Below are 14,939 nucleotides of genomic sequence, written 5' to 3'. Positions count from 1 at the left end.
CGTTACGTTTAAAATCTGGGCAGCTGCAAAGACATGGTTAATAACAGGGTTGGGGCCATTCATTAATTGAATTGAGAATGAATGGTAAATTCCAATTCACTTCCTGGAATGGAATTGGAATTGCATGCAGCTGATAGGAAATGGAATTGGAATTGAATTGGAATGTCAGGAAGCAGAATTGAAATCAAATAAATTCCACTTGAGATATTTAGGCCTGAGAGATGCAATCTTAGCGATGCCAAATTTTAGGAAATGATGATAATTCGATGCAATAAAAAAGTGAATGAAATACATGAATGAACATGACTCTTTTTTTTTGTGAGTTGAGACATGTATTATGTGGTAATCATATATTGAATGTATAGTACATCCAGGAACCTATCACCACTGTCATTCAATTATTAATTCATAATGTACAGTTCTCATTTTTATTTACTTGCATTTGATCAACTATATTTCATACATTACTTGGTATTTGTAAAGCATGAATATATTTTAATAAAGTTCAAATGTATGTCTCTAAATGCAATCACAAATAAATGCTCAGGAACAGCAATAAACGGAATTCAGTGGAATTTCCCTGAACTGAATTCCACTTCCTGTAATTCCAATTCAATTCCAACTCTGTTTCCTGTAATTGTTGTTGAATTCCAATTCCAATTCCATTTCCTTCTTTGAATTGGAATTGTTGAGTTCATTCCTGAATTGACCCCAACCCTGGTTAATAACATGGGATTAAATACAAACAGGATTTTTGTTTTATTTAACAAATTTAATTATTGCATGTTTGTTTCATATTCTGAGTTTGCATTTCACAGTTTTTATTCATTTTGAGGATTACTGAATCTGTTTTCCCTTACGGATATTAACCATGGTTTACTACAAATAAAACCAAAAAACATGGTTCCTATAGGTAAACCATAGTAACTACAAATTAACCATGGTTTTTGTATTCCAACCACAGTTTAACCTTGGTATTTGTAGTAAAACTGTCGTTTTACAAATGGTAATCCATACACCAAAAAACCATGGTTACTACACTTTTACTATAATAAAATCATGGTTAATATTTCTAAGGGTAAATTTGTGCAAGTGAGATGAGTAAATGCATGTTCACATGTAGTTTAGAACTACAGTAACCATCGTATTTACACAGCGCACAATGCCTCTACACTTACTCCTGATTTCTCTCAACCTGCGCTCAGGAGAGCTGTCAGTCAATAAATGGGAAAACAATTTAACCAGCATTACTTCTTTGAAAAAGTAACTCAGATATTTTCTTGTAAATTAAAAAGTAATGGGTTACTTTACTAGTTATTTGGAAACAGTCATCTACACTGTAAAAGATAATAATTTGTTACCCTGCTGCCTTAAAATTTTAAATTCAGTCAACTAAAATAAGTTTAGTCAACTTGAAATGTTAAGTTGTACTAAGTAACAACTTAGATATTTGTGCTGGCTAAACTTAACAGATGGGTAAATAACCCAGCTGCCTTAAAATTTTAAGTTGATTCAACTCAAATATCAAAGTTGTCACTTAGTATAATTTAACATTCAAAGTTGAATAAACTTTTTTTTGAATTGACTGAACTTAAAATTTTAAGGCAGCCAGGTTACAAATTATTTTAAGTTGACTCAACAAACTGTTTTTTACAGTGTATGTGACTCACGTTACTTGTAATGTGTTACCCCAAACACTGTCGTACAGTAAAAGCAGCTATGATAAAAGACACAAATAGTCACAAAAATTGTATGTATTACTAATTATGCAGAAACCACACAAATAACAAAAATATTATCTGATTTTAGAGGTAGAACTATAACTGCAATTGATCTTTGGTATTCTACTGAATGAGGAATCATTCAAAAGTGTCTTATGATGCCACATCCAACATAAAGCAATCTTACATAACTATCACCTGAAAATACATAGGAAATACACAGCAGTATTAAACTATATTTTACTGAGGAGATATCTAAGTAGGATGACAATTACTTTCTGGTAAAGGAACATTACAGTATTGTTATAATTATAGCCCTACAATTATTGTAGTTATTGATTTAGGTGTCAAGATGCTGAAAGATTTTTGTAACCTTATCGAAAGATAATTTCTTTCGAAAATGGTTTATTAAAATGATTCTTTCACTACATCCCCAATCCTCCAAAATAAAGTAACATTAAAATCTAACAAAACATCAACAAAACACTGTATGTATTATTTGTGATTCATTCATGACATTTTCTCGAAGGAAAAATCAAATGTTAAACAATTCTTTGAATCATTTTGCCACTTTGGAAATAAACTGACACTTTATTTTGAACTTTAACTGCTATGAGCACATTTTATTTTGCATGTTTTTCTATGGCACAAATTAATACACGTGAAAATAAATGTACTGATACACACAGTCATATTCTAGCTCTTCTGAACAATTTGCATAAAAAGCATGTTATATTCTGCCTCGGTGTGATTCTCAGTTGATTCACTGACACTGCTAATTGAAATAAAAACACATGACAGTAAAACCTTTAACAAGCGTTTGGTTTCCAGGTGAAAATCCTGTCAGGTTTAATTATGGGGGCAATGTAACCAGACAGGGGTTTGTAGGAAGGGTTAGGAGCCTGTCGTTCAAAGCAGTTCCACCGTTCTTTTCCCTTCTTCTCACAGCACTCATGGGCCAAAGTCTTAGTGGAATATTCCTCAATACAGAAATGGGCCAAGGCAGTTTCCCACTGCCGACACAAATGAAAATACATTTCAGATGATATTCTGGTTATCAGTGCTGTAGTAAAATGACTTTTGCTCAGCACATGTTTCTTATGTTGTGTACTCACCGCCTGCTCTGCACAGCAAAGGATCTGTGCAGCTCCACGAGCCAAACGTCCATAGCAGCACTGACCCAACCACGACTCCAGTCTGTTTACTGCCTTTCCAGCGCGACGAGCGTAAGCATAACTGGATGAAGGAAAGCTGGCAGGATATCTGGGACGACCACTGCCATAAAGACAGGCAGCTTTGAGATTGTTTACAGAAGGTCTGGCTGGAGGGAAGGATAATCCAAGCATCACGTCAGGGTTAATTCTCTGTCCCCCTTAATGGAAAAAAGACAAGATATAAATACATATTATACAAAAAAAGTTATCTAAACATATCTAAATGCAATGTGCGAGTACCACAATGGACAATTAGAAGACAATGAACAGAATAAAGTTTTGTAAATAAAGTACATACCTGTTAATGAAATTAGATGAAGAATCAAAATAATTACAAATGTGCTTTTCCAAACCATGACTGGTTATTTTGGAAGTTAAAGAACAGGTCCTTCTTTCCTGATTGCAAATTTGCACTCTTCTCTTCAGGCTCGATGGGAGCTTTAAAATACTGCAAGGCCTTGTCTACATTTAAAGGGATGGAAGACGAATGAGAGGCGGCTCAAGGTTGGTGAGTCAAGCAGAGCTTGAAGAAAGGAGATAAGGGCCTAATGTTATGTCTTTATTTTATATAAACTCCCCCATGATATTAATTCAAATGTCAAAACAGGAATCACTTAAATTACAGTGAAAGGAATAAACAGTGATATCAATGCCATGCCACACATATTGTCAGTACAAAGGGGTACCTATTACAAATATAAAAAGGAAATGCTTTAGAGGTTTCAATAGCAATGCTGAAATCAATTCCTTGATTAGATTTGATCCAGATTAGATTTGTTGCATTATCTCATAATACAGCAAAAGTACTACTCACCCTAAGTTTTCACTTTTTTTTATTTTAAAACATTGCAGTGATTCTATTTTTTGTTTGTAGGCCAACCAGGACGTTAGCATCACCCTAATTCTCTCTCTCTCTCTCTCCCTCTCAAAAAAAAAAAGATAGGATTTTTACTTATAAAGTAAAAGTTAAAAGGTAAGCACAGACATTATTTCAGGGGTTACCCAAAACCCCATGTAAAAAACACTGGGACAATGGAACTGGACCCCCCGATTTTTGTTTTTAGCAACTATGTTTTTACAAGCAAGTAATATTACATCATTTGTACGTATTGTTACATTACATTATGTTAGGTTACGTTATGCAACATTATGACATTACAAGTCATAGTTATATTTTCCTCAAGACCATTTAAAAGCATAACATCTAATCTGTGTTGTGGTTGGATATCAGTAACTCTTCGTAACATCTGTGAACATTAATGAACTTCAGCCTTTTACTGTTCAGATTTTTTACACACTGTTGATAAGCATCACAAGATAATATGACTGTTACGTTTTCAATCCACTTCTTTAAATATGGATAAGCTCTCATAGCCCATCACAGTCCAACTTGGCTCAAATCTTCATTTCACTTCAGGACAGAAACTACAGTATTATGGAAATGAAAACTACATTCAGCATCATTCTAATTCTTCAGTTAACTTTAGGAGGTATGACTGCAAAATGCTAAATATTCTTCCATTTTTCAAAAATATTAATCATATTTTGTTATATGGGACACATTTCAGGTTCTGAAAAGAATATGAGATGACAATGGTAGCTGACATGCTGGCTATTTGGTGCAAATACGTATAGCTTATAAAGAGAAACTTTTTTTTTTTTGCTTCTATTTTTACATTAATGGCAAAAATATTCAGCTTTTGTTAACATACCATATTATTTAAATAATGTATTGCTATATTTATTGGTTTGATACTAATTTATTGTGCTCTCTCCAAAGCTGAAAGAAGAAATATTGACCCTCTGGTGCAACTAGAGCCATATTTCCCTCCTGCCAAACCATCACTGGAAAACCTCAATGCAGTCTGTGTTCATGGCAGTGGCCGGCCCAGATATCCTGCCAGCTGCCTCCCATTTTCAGGTTACGGATACATTCGTTGTGCAGGAACTGCAGTAAACAGAGTAGAAGCGTGGTTCAGTCAGTGCTGCCAGAGAGGTGTAGCACAAGGAGACCAGCAGATCGCCAAACAGGCGGTGAGTACAGACTGAGAACAGACACACTGTATGGAGAGAATTTGTTACTAGCATTGACCACTCATTAAACACCACACATTATAACCTCAACTCTGTTTTCCTTGTGTTTGCAGTGGGAAACTGCCCTATCCCATTTCTGTATTGAGGAACATGGCACTATGACTTTGGTCCATGAGTGCTGTGAGAAGAAGGGAGAAGAACGGTGGAACTGCTTTGAGAAACAGGCTCCTAACCCTTCATATCAACCCCTGTCTGGTTACGCTGCCCCCATAATACCACCTGACAGGATTTTCACCTGGGACCCAAACACCTGTTAATGATATGATCATTCCCGTATGCCATATGAGAACATGAGTGTTTTTAGTAGTGTCAGTTAGTACTTGTTAGTACAAAGACTTCAGTAAATATGAATAAATATATATATTTCTGACAACTACAGTGTTTCCTTTTACGAACAATCAAAACCAAAGATTACACTGAAACCTATGAGATTTCCATTTAGCCACAGTGGGTGTGAAGAGTGTAATTGAAAAACTTCTAAAAGTATTCACTACATAATTATGGGTTCACTCCATTGTGATTTTAATTTAAAGGAAATAAATTGGCCTAATTAAAGGATTTAAATGGATTTAATATATTAAATAGTATTTTTATTTTAAAACATGCATACAATCACTCTTAGTCATACACCAAAAATGTCTCTGTTAATAATCTTGTCTCATCACATTCAATTTTTAAATTAAATCACTTAAATTATAGCTAAACTGTCACATCAAAATAGCAACATTTGATACAAAATCAAGTAGTTTCTATCACTGGTTTGCTTCTGTCATAAAACAGTTGTCATATATAATATATTAAATGTTTAGCTGTAGCTTATATCTTACTTTGAGCTCTTTCACAGTTAAAGCTGAAAAATCACACTGGAATTCTCACTCGTCTTCTGTGTAATGACCGCCTTCTTGGATTTTTTATTGGTCATCTCAGTCATTGATGAGCACTAGATATTGTATTATGAAGTGACTGGAGAGTGAGTTCATAATTTGCAATATTTTAATTTGGTTTTATTACACTATTAATGGATAAAGAAAAGTGAGCGTGAACTGATGCAGCCTTGCATTCCCTTACACTGAGCCTTGCACAATGCTTTTATAAAAGCACATCCATTGGTCACATTAAAGCAGGATAAATCAAAGCTGCAAGCAGCGTTGAAGCCCTCGCACCAGGCTCACTTCCACCCAGTGGCTTTAGAAAAAGAGCAAACGGTGGGCAATATGGATACAGAAGGGAATATATCAGTCATTTATATGTCCCAAACTTCCTGCTGCCAACTGATGGTGCTATGACTATAACTGAATATTGGCATGTAGATGTCTTCAGGCCAGCACTTTTATTAAACATATGAAGTTTTGGGCAGACTGAACATGGTATGTTTGAGTTAGTTTAAAACATGACATATCCTGTCGCCAACAGGTGGCGCTATGATTAGACCTGAATATTGGCCTTTAGATGTCCTCAAGCCAGGACTCTTACCAAACATGTGAAGTTTGTTGCAGATTGGACATGTTTAAGTTAGTGAAAAACAAGTTATTTCCTGTTGCCAACAGGTGGCGCTATGATTATAACAGAATATTGGCCTTTAGATGTGTTCAGGCCAGGACTCTTATCGAACAGGTGGGGGCAGGTCAGACATTGTATGGCTGAGTTACAACAACTTCCTTTTACATGGCGAAACATCAAACTTTGTCAGGCCGCCATGGACTTCAACAAAAACTCAAGATCTTCGCAATTTAACATTGCAAATGCCTTTAGAGTAGACTGACCAAATATAATGACGTCATTAAATCTCTATGAAGAGTTTGTTACTGTGTAAAACATGCCACTTCCTGTTGCCAGCAGATGGCGCTATTACTATAACTGAATATGGGCATGGGCATTTGTTCAAGACAGGACTCTTATCAAACATGTGAATTTTGGGGCACATAGGAAATTGATTTGTAAGAACTTGCTGTTTTTCTGTTTTTTAATGGCGAAACATCAACGTTTGTCAGGCCGCCACAAATGCGTCCTTCAGCGAAAACTCAAGATCTTCGCGATTTAATGTCACAATGGACTTTAGATTGAACTGCCCAAATTCGGTGTTGATCTGAAAAAATCTTTAGGAGGAGTGCATTTAAATACTACAACTTAAAATGCCAAAAACGACACAAATCTTGCTGAGAAAACTGTAAATAAAAGACTTCCTGTTGGGTTTTGGACTTTGTACCGAGGGACTTTTTTTGTAGGTATTGGTGTGTTACATGTTTCTACCTAATTTCATTCATGTATGTAAAAGATAGCTCAAGGGGCACTTTGTTGAAATGTTATTGGTGGCTTTATCAAGCCATTTTGCCACACCCACTTCTGAAACCCTTATCTGATGTACATTTTTACCACTTTTGGCATGTGTGCAAAGTTTAATCCCTATTGAAAAAAACAGCTTATGCTGGTAGGTATGTTTTGATGCTGGTTTAGGCTGGTCCTTTGCTGGTTTTTGATTGTCCTTAGCTGGTTTATGCTGACCAACATGACCAGCTAAGGACCAGCAAAGGACCAGCATAGACCAGCATAAACCAGCATCAAAACATACCTACCAGCATATGCTGTTTTTTTCACCAGAGATGAGTTTTCAAGCATGTTTAGGCCTTCAAAAATGCATTTCATTTTGGAGAAGAGGAGGAAGAAGAAACTGAGCAATTACAATAGGCTCCTCGCACCACTGGTGCTTGTGCCCTAATTAATTTGCCTGTTTAAATATGGCGTTACATAAGGGAAAAAAGTGGGGGTTAGATGCCTTGCTCAAGGGCACCTCAGTCATGAATTAAAGGTGGAAAAGAGCACTGTTCATTCATTCCCCCCTCCACGTATATTTTCTGACAGTATTGGGTTGAACCCACAACCTTCAGGTTACATGTCAAACTCTGTAACTATTAGGTCACAACTGCCCCCATACATGCCCCTATCAGAGCACTCTGCTGGTGGCTAAGGCATATAGACTAAGAAAGAAGAGCACTGCGAACTTGATTGTTTGATATATGTACACTAGGGCACATGGCATGCGTGGCCTAATAGTTAGAGGGTCGGGCTTGTAACCCGAAGGTCATGGGTTCGATTCTTAGTATTAGCAGGAAATATAGGTGGGGGGAATGAATAAACAGCGCTCTCTTCCACCTTCAATACCCACAACTCAGTACCCACAATATCCACACTCAGCTTGACACTACAATCTCTAAAGTCATTTATGACGAAATGGTGGTGGCAGTGGGTAAATAAGTACAGAAAATAAATAAATAAATAAATAAGATTGAGCAAGGTGCTGAACCCCTTACTGGTGTGTGTGCACTTGGATGCAGAGCACAAGTTCTGAACACAGGTTACCATACTTGGCTGCATGTCATGTCACTTTCATTGTTGTACAGTATGTAATTACACAGATTTTTGCCAATTTTTAATGTATTACTTTTAAAGAATGAAAGAAGTCATATACTTTTAACTGTATTATAGCTTTGGTAATGTTGCTAGAGCACAATAATGCTAAAAGTTTTGCTGAAACTCATAAATATTGAATTGCAAAAGCTAACCTGCATTATTGTATATCATTTTCATTTCCCGGTTGTTGTTAACACAGCAAATATATATGTATGTGTTTATATGTATGTGTTTATGTGTATGTGTGTGTGTGTGTGTGTATATACATACACACACACACACACACACACATATAGCAGCTGTTTTTACGTTCAAGTAATATCACATCATCTGCATGGACTATTACATTACATTATGTTATGTTATGTTTCATTATGCAACATTATGACATTATGAGTCATAGTTCTATTTTCCCCAAGACCATTTACTAAAACAAACAAGATATAAAAACACTAAATAAAGCATGACATCTAATCTGTGTTGTGGTTGGATATCTCTTTGTAACATCAGTGAACTTTAATGAACTTCAGCCTTTTTCTGTTGAGATTTGTACACACTGTTGATAAGCATCACAAAATAATATGACTGTTATGTTTTCAATCCGCCTCTTTAAATATGGATGAGCTCTCATAGCCCATCACAGTCCAACTTGGCTCAAATCTTCATTTCACTTCAGGACAGAAGCTACAGTATTATGGAAATGAAAACTACATTCAGCATCATTCTAATTCTTCAGTTAACTTTAGGAGGTATGGCTGCAAAATACTAAATATTTTTCTATATTGGACACATTTCAGGTTTTGAAAAGAACATAAGACTCATAATGATAACAATAGCATGTAACAATTGACAAAGTATAGTTTTACAAGCTTAGAAGGAGATAAAATATTTTGTACACACACACTTCTTTTCACATAAAAATATTCAGCTTTTGTTTACCAGAGTTAACATACAACTTTTAACATATCATATTTTTTCATGAAATAAATGATTGCTATATTTGCTTGATTTGATGTACTAATGTATTGTGCTCTCTCCAAAGCTGATGGAAGGAATATTGATCCTCCAGTGCAACTAGAGCCATATTTCCCTCCCGCCAAACCATCACTGGAAAATCTCAATGCAGTCTGTGTTCATGGCAATGGCCGGCCCAGATATCCTGCCAGCTGCCTCCCATCTTCAGGTTATGGCTACATTCGCCGTGCAGGAATTGCAGTAAACAGAGTAGAAGCGTGGTTCAGTCAGTGCTGCCAGAGAGGTGTAGCACAAGGAGACCAGCAGGTCCTCTGCTGCGCCAAACAGGCGGTGAGTACAGACTGAGAACAGACACACTGTATGAGTTTTTTATTAGTGCTAACCACTGATTTAACACCACACATTATAATCTGATCTCTGTTTTCCTTGTCTTTGCAGTGGGAAACTGCCTTGTCCCATTTCTGTATTGAGGAACACGGCACTATGACTTTGGTCCATGAGTGCTGTGAGAAGAAGGGAGAAGAACAGTGGAACTGCTTTGAGAAACAGGCTCCTAACCCTTCATACCAACCCCTGTCTGGTTACACTGCCCCCGTAATAACACCTGACAGGATTTTCACCTGGGACCCAAACAACTGTAAATGATATGATTATTCCTGAATGCCAGGAATGTTTTTATTTGATTTAGCAGCACTCAGTTCATTACTATGTATTTTTCAATGTCATTTTGCATATCAAGTATGAGAAGTTTTTTTTTTTTTTTTTTTTTTGGAATATTCATGACAGTGAAGCACAGATGTGGGATTGTATATATTTATAGATGGTAACATGAATGCCTGTTAATATACCATGGCTGCAAGATGTAAAAATAAAAAATTAATGTCAGTAATAAAAGGTGAACTGACTTTTGTTGCATTGGGGCCTAAATTTGTATTTTTTTCATATGACCAAATAATGCAATTACTATATATAATTATAACAAATATTATTTATTTAATTAAAATGACTATAATAACTAACAATGTTTCTATATAGCAGGTTTAAACTGTTAAACTATGACAAATACATATGCCACTATAATACAGCCAAAAATCCGAAACTTAACTAAACAAGTAAAACAACTAAATAAACAGTTTATTGGGCATTTCTTAGCAGTTGCTCATTTGTTCACAATTTCATTATTGGGAAATAACAAACTGGTAAGCAGCTGCTAAGTCTGCACTGGAGGGAGCTTCAATACCCTACACTTCAAACAATTTCTCAGAATTTCATTCTGAAATTGCTATTTGTCTTGCTTTATTTTGCTGCCAGCAGTGGGATACATCAAGATATTTTATTATTTTCTCAATGCAGTTCCTCATGCATGACGCATCACATTATTACCACTAGAACTGGCTGTTTTGCAAGAAGCCATGGGAGTATTTCTCTCATGCAGTTGACCAAGCCATTTTAATTAGATAAAATGTATGAATAAGCTCAATGTTTTAGGATAGGGTTGAAGATAAGCACAATTTGTGTTCCGTGAACCGTAATCTACTTACGTGTTACTTGCCCATGAGTTGCTATTAACAATATGGTCAGAAGAAATAGATTTCTCATAGCTGATATGATACTTTTCTGTGCCATGCACAGCTTATCTGTGCAAATTTTTTAAGCTACGCTTTGCTAAGTCAGTCCATTATCCTCCCTAAACACATCACCTGTTACTTTCGCGTAAAATACTGGAAACATGATAAAGCTTGGCAAAACGTAATAGGGAGAGTGAGGCACAACCTTTTGACTTTCTGATTTTGTGCATATCCACATTGGGTTTAGGGTATAATTTTTTCCACATTAATTTCACACTTGCAAATACGTTCTAAAAAAATGCTGGGTTATTTATTTTTTTTTTTACCCAAATGCTGGGTTCAGTTTGTTGGGTCATTTCATTGGGTTATTTTTAAAAAAGTTTTTTTTTTACCCAGGTGCTGGGTAGTTTTTCAGTAACTAATTTTTTTCAGTAGTTATTTTTTTTTACTGGGTTTGATGTTAAAATATGTTCTCTAATCTCAGTACTATTTGTTTATGACGGCGGTCTGAGGTTCGCAGTTTCCCCGGTAAACAGCAGCCCATTACCGGCTCAGATTTTGCTAACACACTGACATGAAAATTAGCACCATTTTGGTGAAAAGTGATTGCAGAGAATGGTTGAACACACTTACATTAAATTGCTAGTTTTAAATGTTTCATATTTTTTATTTTTAAAATGATTGTTAAACGAGATTAATGGTATAAAATATCATAAACTATGTTGTATTCACCCAAATAAATTCAATTTGTCATATATTTTTGTCCATGGGTGTTCTTGCTTAATAATAAATGTTCATCTTTTAATTGTGACCCTGGACCACAAAACCAGTCTTAAGTCGCTGGGGTATATTTGTAGCAATAGCCAAAAATACATTGTATGGGTCAAAATTATAGATTTTTCTTTTATCGCAAAAATCATTAGGAAATCAAGTAAAGATCATGTTCCATGAAGATATTTTGTAAAATTCCTACTGTAAATATATAAAAACTTAATTTTTGGACAACTTTAAAGGCAATTTTCTCAATATTTTGATTTGTTTGCACCCTCAGATTCCAGGTTTTAAAATAGTTGTATCTCAACCAAATATTAGCCTATCCTAACAAACATCAATGGAAAGCTTATTTATTCAGCTTTCAGGTGATGTATAAATCTAAATTTTGAAAAGCTGACCCTTATGACTGGTTTAGTCATCCAGGGTCACAATTATTGCAGTTGCCTCTATAATTCTGTGTGTGATTTTTAATTTCCAGCCTATTTTAAGCCAGCAATATAACAATTTTTAAACAATAGCTGACTTAAAACAATCCATCATTCTGGGTAAAAACATTAAACTAACCCAGCATGTGTTCTGTCCAATATTTACCCAGCGCATGGTTGCCAAATAACCCAAGTTGGGTTGTTTTCAACCCAGCATTTTTTATAGTGTATATGGTTTTATATGTGGAAAGCAGTAAATACTTGAAGTTTTTTTATGTTAGCATGTGTGAAAATGTGTGGAAAACCATGTGTGTTACAACTAACCCTGCATTAGTTTACTATACAGTTACATAAAATTAAAAATACAGGTCTCACAGTAGTTCACCTGGTTCACCTTTTATTACTGAGAATCAAATCTCTTTTTATTTTTTCATCTTGCTGGCCATTACTTTGGTATATCAAAGGGCATATATGTTGCCATCTATAAATGTCATCTCTCCTGCACTTATGTATAGTCCCATATTATAATGGAAATGGAAAGGAAAGGAAAAGCAAAGAAAATAAACAGAAAGGAAGTGACATGTGGCCAAGTATGGTGACCCATTCTCAGAATTTGTATGCGTGCATCCAAGTGTGAACGGTAGTGAACACACACACCGTGATCACACACCTGGAGCAGTGGGCAGTCTTATTGCTGCGGAGCACTCGGGGATTTGGTGCCTTGCTCAAGGGTCTCACCTCAGTCGTGGTATTGAAGGTGGAAGAGAGCACTGATCAATCACTCCCTACACCTACGATCCCTGCCAGACCTGAGACTCGAAACCTGCAACCTTTGGGTTACAAGCCAGACTCTCTAACCATTAGGCCACGGCTCTTAGCAGTTCTGGGGTTTTGATTCCCCCACGGTAAACCGCATTCAGCCACTGCAGCTAGTTGAAAATCACAGGTGTCAGTATATAGGTTTTAGCTTTCTAAACTGAGATATTGAAGGAAGAAATAAGGACACATTTACTCATTGTTTAATCTTCATACATTTATTTAAGTCTTTGTACACATGCACTAACAGTTGTTAACTGACAGGGATTATGCTGTTAAAAGCACTCAGGTTCTCATACGGCATTCAGGAATAATCATATCATTAACAGGTGTTTGGGTCCCAGGTGAAAATCCTGTCAGGTGGTATTACAGGGGCAGTGTAACCAGACAGAGGTTGGTATGAAGGGTTAGGAGCCTGTTTCTCAAAGCAGTTCCACCGTTCTTCTCCCTTCTTCTCACAGCACTCATGGACCAAAGTCATGGTGCCGTGTTCCTCAATACAGAAATGGGACAAGGCAGTTTCCCACTGCAAACACAAGGAAAACAGAGATCAGATTATAATGTGTGGTGTTTAATGAGTGGTTATTGCTAGTAACAAACTGTCTTCAATCAGTGTGTCTGTTCTCAGTCTGTACTCACCGCCTGTTTGGCGCAGCAGAGAATCTGCTGGTCTCCTTGTGCTACACCTCTCTGGCAGCACTGACTGAACCACGCTTCTACTCTGTTTACTGCAGTTCCTGCACGACGAATGTATCCATAACCTGAAGACGGGAGGCAGCTGGCAGGATATCTGGGCCGGCCATTGCCATGAACACAGACCGCATTGAGGTTTTCCAGTGATGGTTTGGCAGGAGGGAAATATGGCTCTAGTTGCACAGGAGGGTCAATATTTCTTCCTTCTGCTGTGGAAAGAGCACAATAAATTAGTAAAACAAATCAATAAATATAGCAATAAAATAATGAATAAAAAAAAATGGTATAGTAAATGTTTGCAAGCCGTACCTCCTAAAGTTAACTGAAGAATTAGAATGATGCTGAATGTAGTTTTCATTTCCATAATACTGTAGCTTCTCTCCTGAAGTGAAATGAAGATTTGAGCCAAGTTGGACTGTGATGGGCTATGAGAGCTCATCTATATTTAAAGAGGCGGACTGAAAACTTTATGGTCATATTATCTTGTGATGCTTATCAACATTATGTACAAATCTCAACAGAAAAACCCTGAAGTTCATCAAAGCTTACTGATGTTACAAGGAGTTACTGATATCCACGCCACAACACAGATTTGATGTTTTGCAGTGTTGGCAAAGGAAGGTACTAGTGTTTTCATATTTTGTTTGTTTTAGGAAAGGACAAAACATAAACTATGATAAGAGTCACAATGTTGCGTAATTGAACATAATGCAGTGTAACAATCTAAGTAAATGATGTAATATTACTTGCGTTTAGAAATATAGCTGCTATTCTACTTGCACTCAGAATACGAAAACAAAGGAAAGCTTTAGTTTGAATTTTTGGATTTTTTTTCCATACTGAATTCTCTTTGAAACCTAATTGTTTGACTATACGTTTTTTAAACTTTATGTTTTTGTTGGTGATTATCTGGTGTAAAGTAGGCTACATCTTACAGACGTACACATAATGTCATCAGATATGACTTTCTCAGCATAATTATTATTGTTGGTTTTTCAACAAGTTACAATAATTACACCACACAACAGACTGTATGTTCAAGTGTGTGAACAAAGTGTTGAGTTACTTTGAAGATGGCATGTGGTTGACCTAGTGAACGCTGGATTAAAAACATTGTTAAGATACACTAATCACAGAAATGAATCATATCAGCTGTAGGAAACTCTTTTTGGTAGGAAACCCAAATAGAAGCATGAACAAACAAAATCCATTAACAGATAGGGTTATCATCAGCGATACATGCATATTCCA

The 14,939-nt window shown here is 36.0% G+C and overlaps 2 protein-coding genes across 3 annotated transcripts; one reads left to right on the top strand and one right to left on the bottom strand.

The window, feature by feature from the left end:
- Positions 1-2,280: 2,280 nt before the first annotated feature.
- On the bottom strand, positions 2,281-14,383 carry LOC127181542 (extracellular matrix protein 1). The gene is made up of 5 exons (XM_051136320.1): positions 13,998-14,383; positions 13,635-13,897; positions 13,323-13,521; positions 2,837-3,093; positions 2,281-2,734 (listed from the first exon to the last, which is right to left on the bottom strand). Exons 1-5 carry the CDS (start codon positions 14,125-14,127, stop codon positions 2,531-2,533), a joined length of 1,053 nt encoding a protein of 350 aa, XP_050992277.1. The 5' UTR covers positions 14,128-14,383; the 3' UTR covers positions 2,281-2,530.
- On the top strand, positions 4,343-10,181 carry LOC127181396 (extracellular matrix protein 1-like). Of its 2 annotated transcripts, none has more exons than XM_051136130.1 (3): positions 4,343-4,425; positions 9,480-9,742; positions 9,851-10,181. In XM_051136130.1, the coding sequence occupies exons 1-3, from the start codon at positions 4,371-4,373 to the stop codon at positions 10,055-10,057; spliced, it is 525 nt and encodes a 174-aa protein (XP_050992087.1). In that variant the 5' UTR covers positions 4,343-4,370; the 3' UTR covers positions 10,058-10,181. The 2 variants fall into 2 exon arrangements, with proteins under 2 accessions (XP_050992087.1, XP_050992086.1); XM_051136129.1 differs by lacking the exon at positions 4,343-4,425 and adding an exon at positions 9,102-9,186.
- Positions 14,384-14,939: the final 556 nt, after the last annotated feature.

This window comes from Labeo rohita, chromosome 19, assembly GCF_022985175.1.
Source record: "Labeo rohita strain BAU-BD-2019 chromosome 19, IGBB_LRoh.1.0, whole genome shotgun sequence".
Taxonomy (NCBI): Eukaryota; Metazoa; Chordata; class Actinopteri; order Cypriniformes; family Cyprinidae; genus Labeo; species Labeo rohita.
The sequence above is the reverse complement of the archived record's forward strand: the minus strand, read 5'-3'. Positions and strand labels throughout refer to the sequence as shown.

Excerpts from the sequence above, each read along its gene's own strand:
- LOC127181396 (XM_051136130.1), top strand. The coding sequence starts at position 4,371 with ATGGAAATGAAAACTACATTCAGCATCATTCTAATTCTTCAGTTAACT. Across the intron at positions 4,426-9,479 it reads TCTTCAGTTAACTTTAGGAG|CTGATGGAAGGAATATTGAT; the intron begins GTATGACTGCAA and ends CTCTCTCCAAAG. Across the intron at positions 9,743-9,850 it reads TCTGCTGCGCCAAACAGGCG|TGGGAAACTGCCTTGTCCCA; the intron begins GTGAGTACAGAC and ends TTGTCTTTGCAG.
- LOC127181542 (XM_051136320.1), bottom strand. The coding sequence starts at position 14,127 with ATGAGCTCTCATAGCCCATCACAGTCCAACTTGGCTCAAATCTTCATT. Across the intron at positions 13,898-13,997 it reads TCTTCAGTTAACTTTAGGAG|CAGAAGGAAGAAATATTGAC; the intron begins GTACGGCTTGCA and ends CTCTTTCCACAG. Across the intron at positions 2,735-2,836 it reads TTTGCTGTGCAGAGCAGGCG|TGGGAAACTGCCTTGGCCCA; the intron begins GTGAGTACACAA and ends TTGTGTCGGCAG.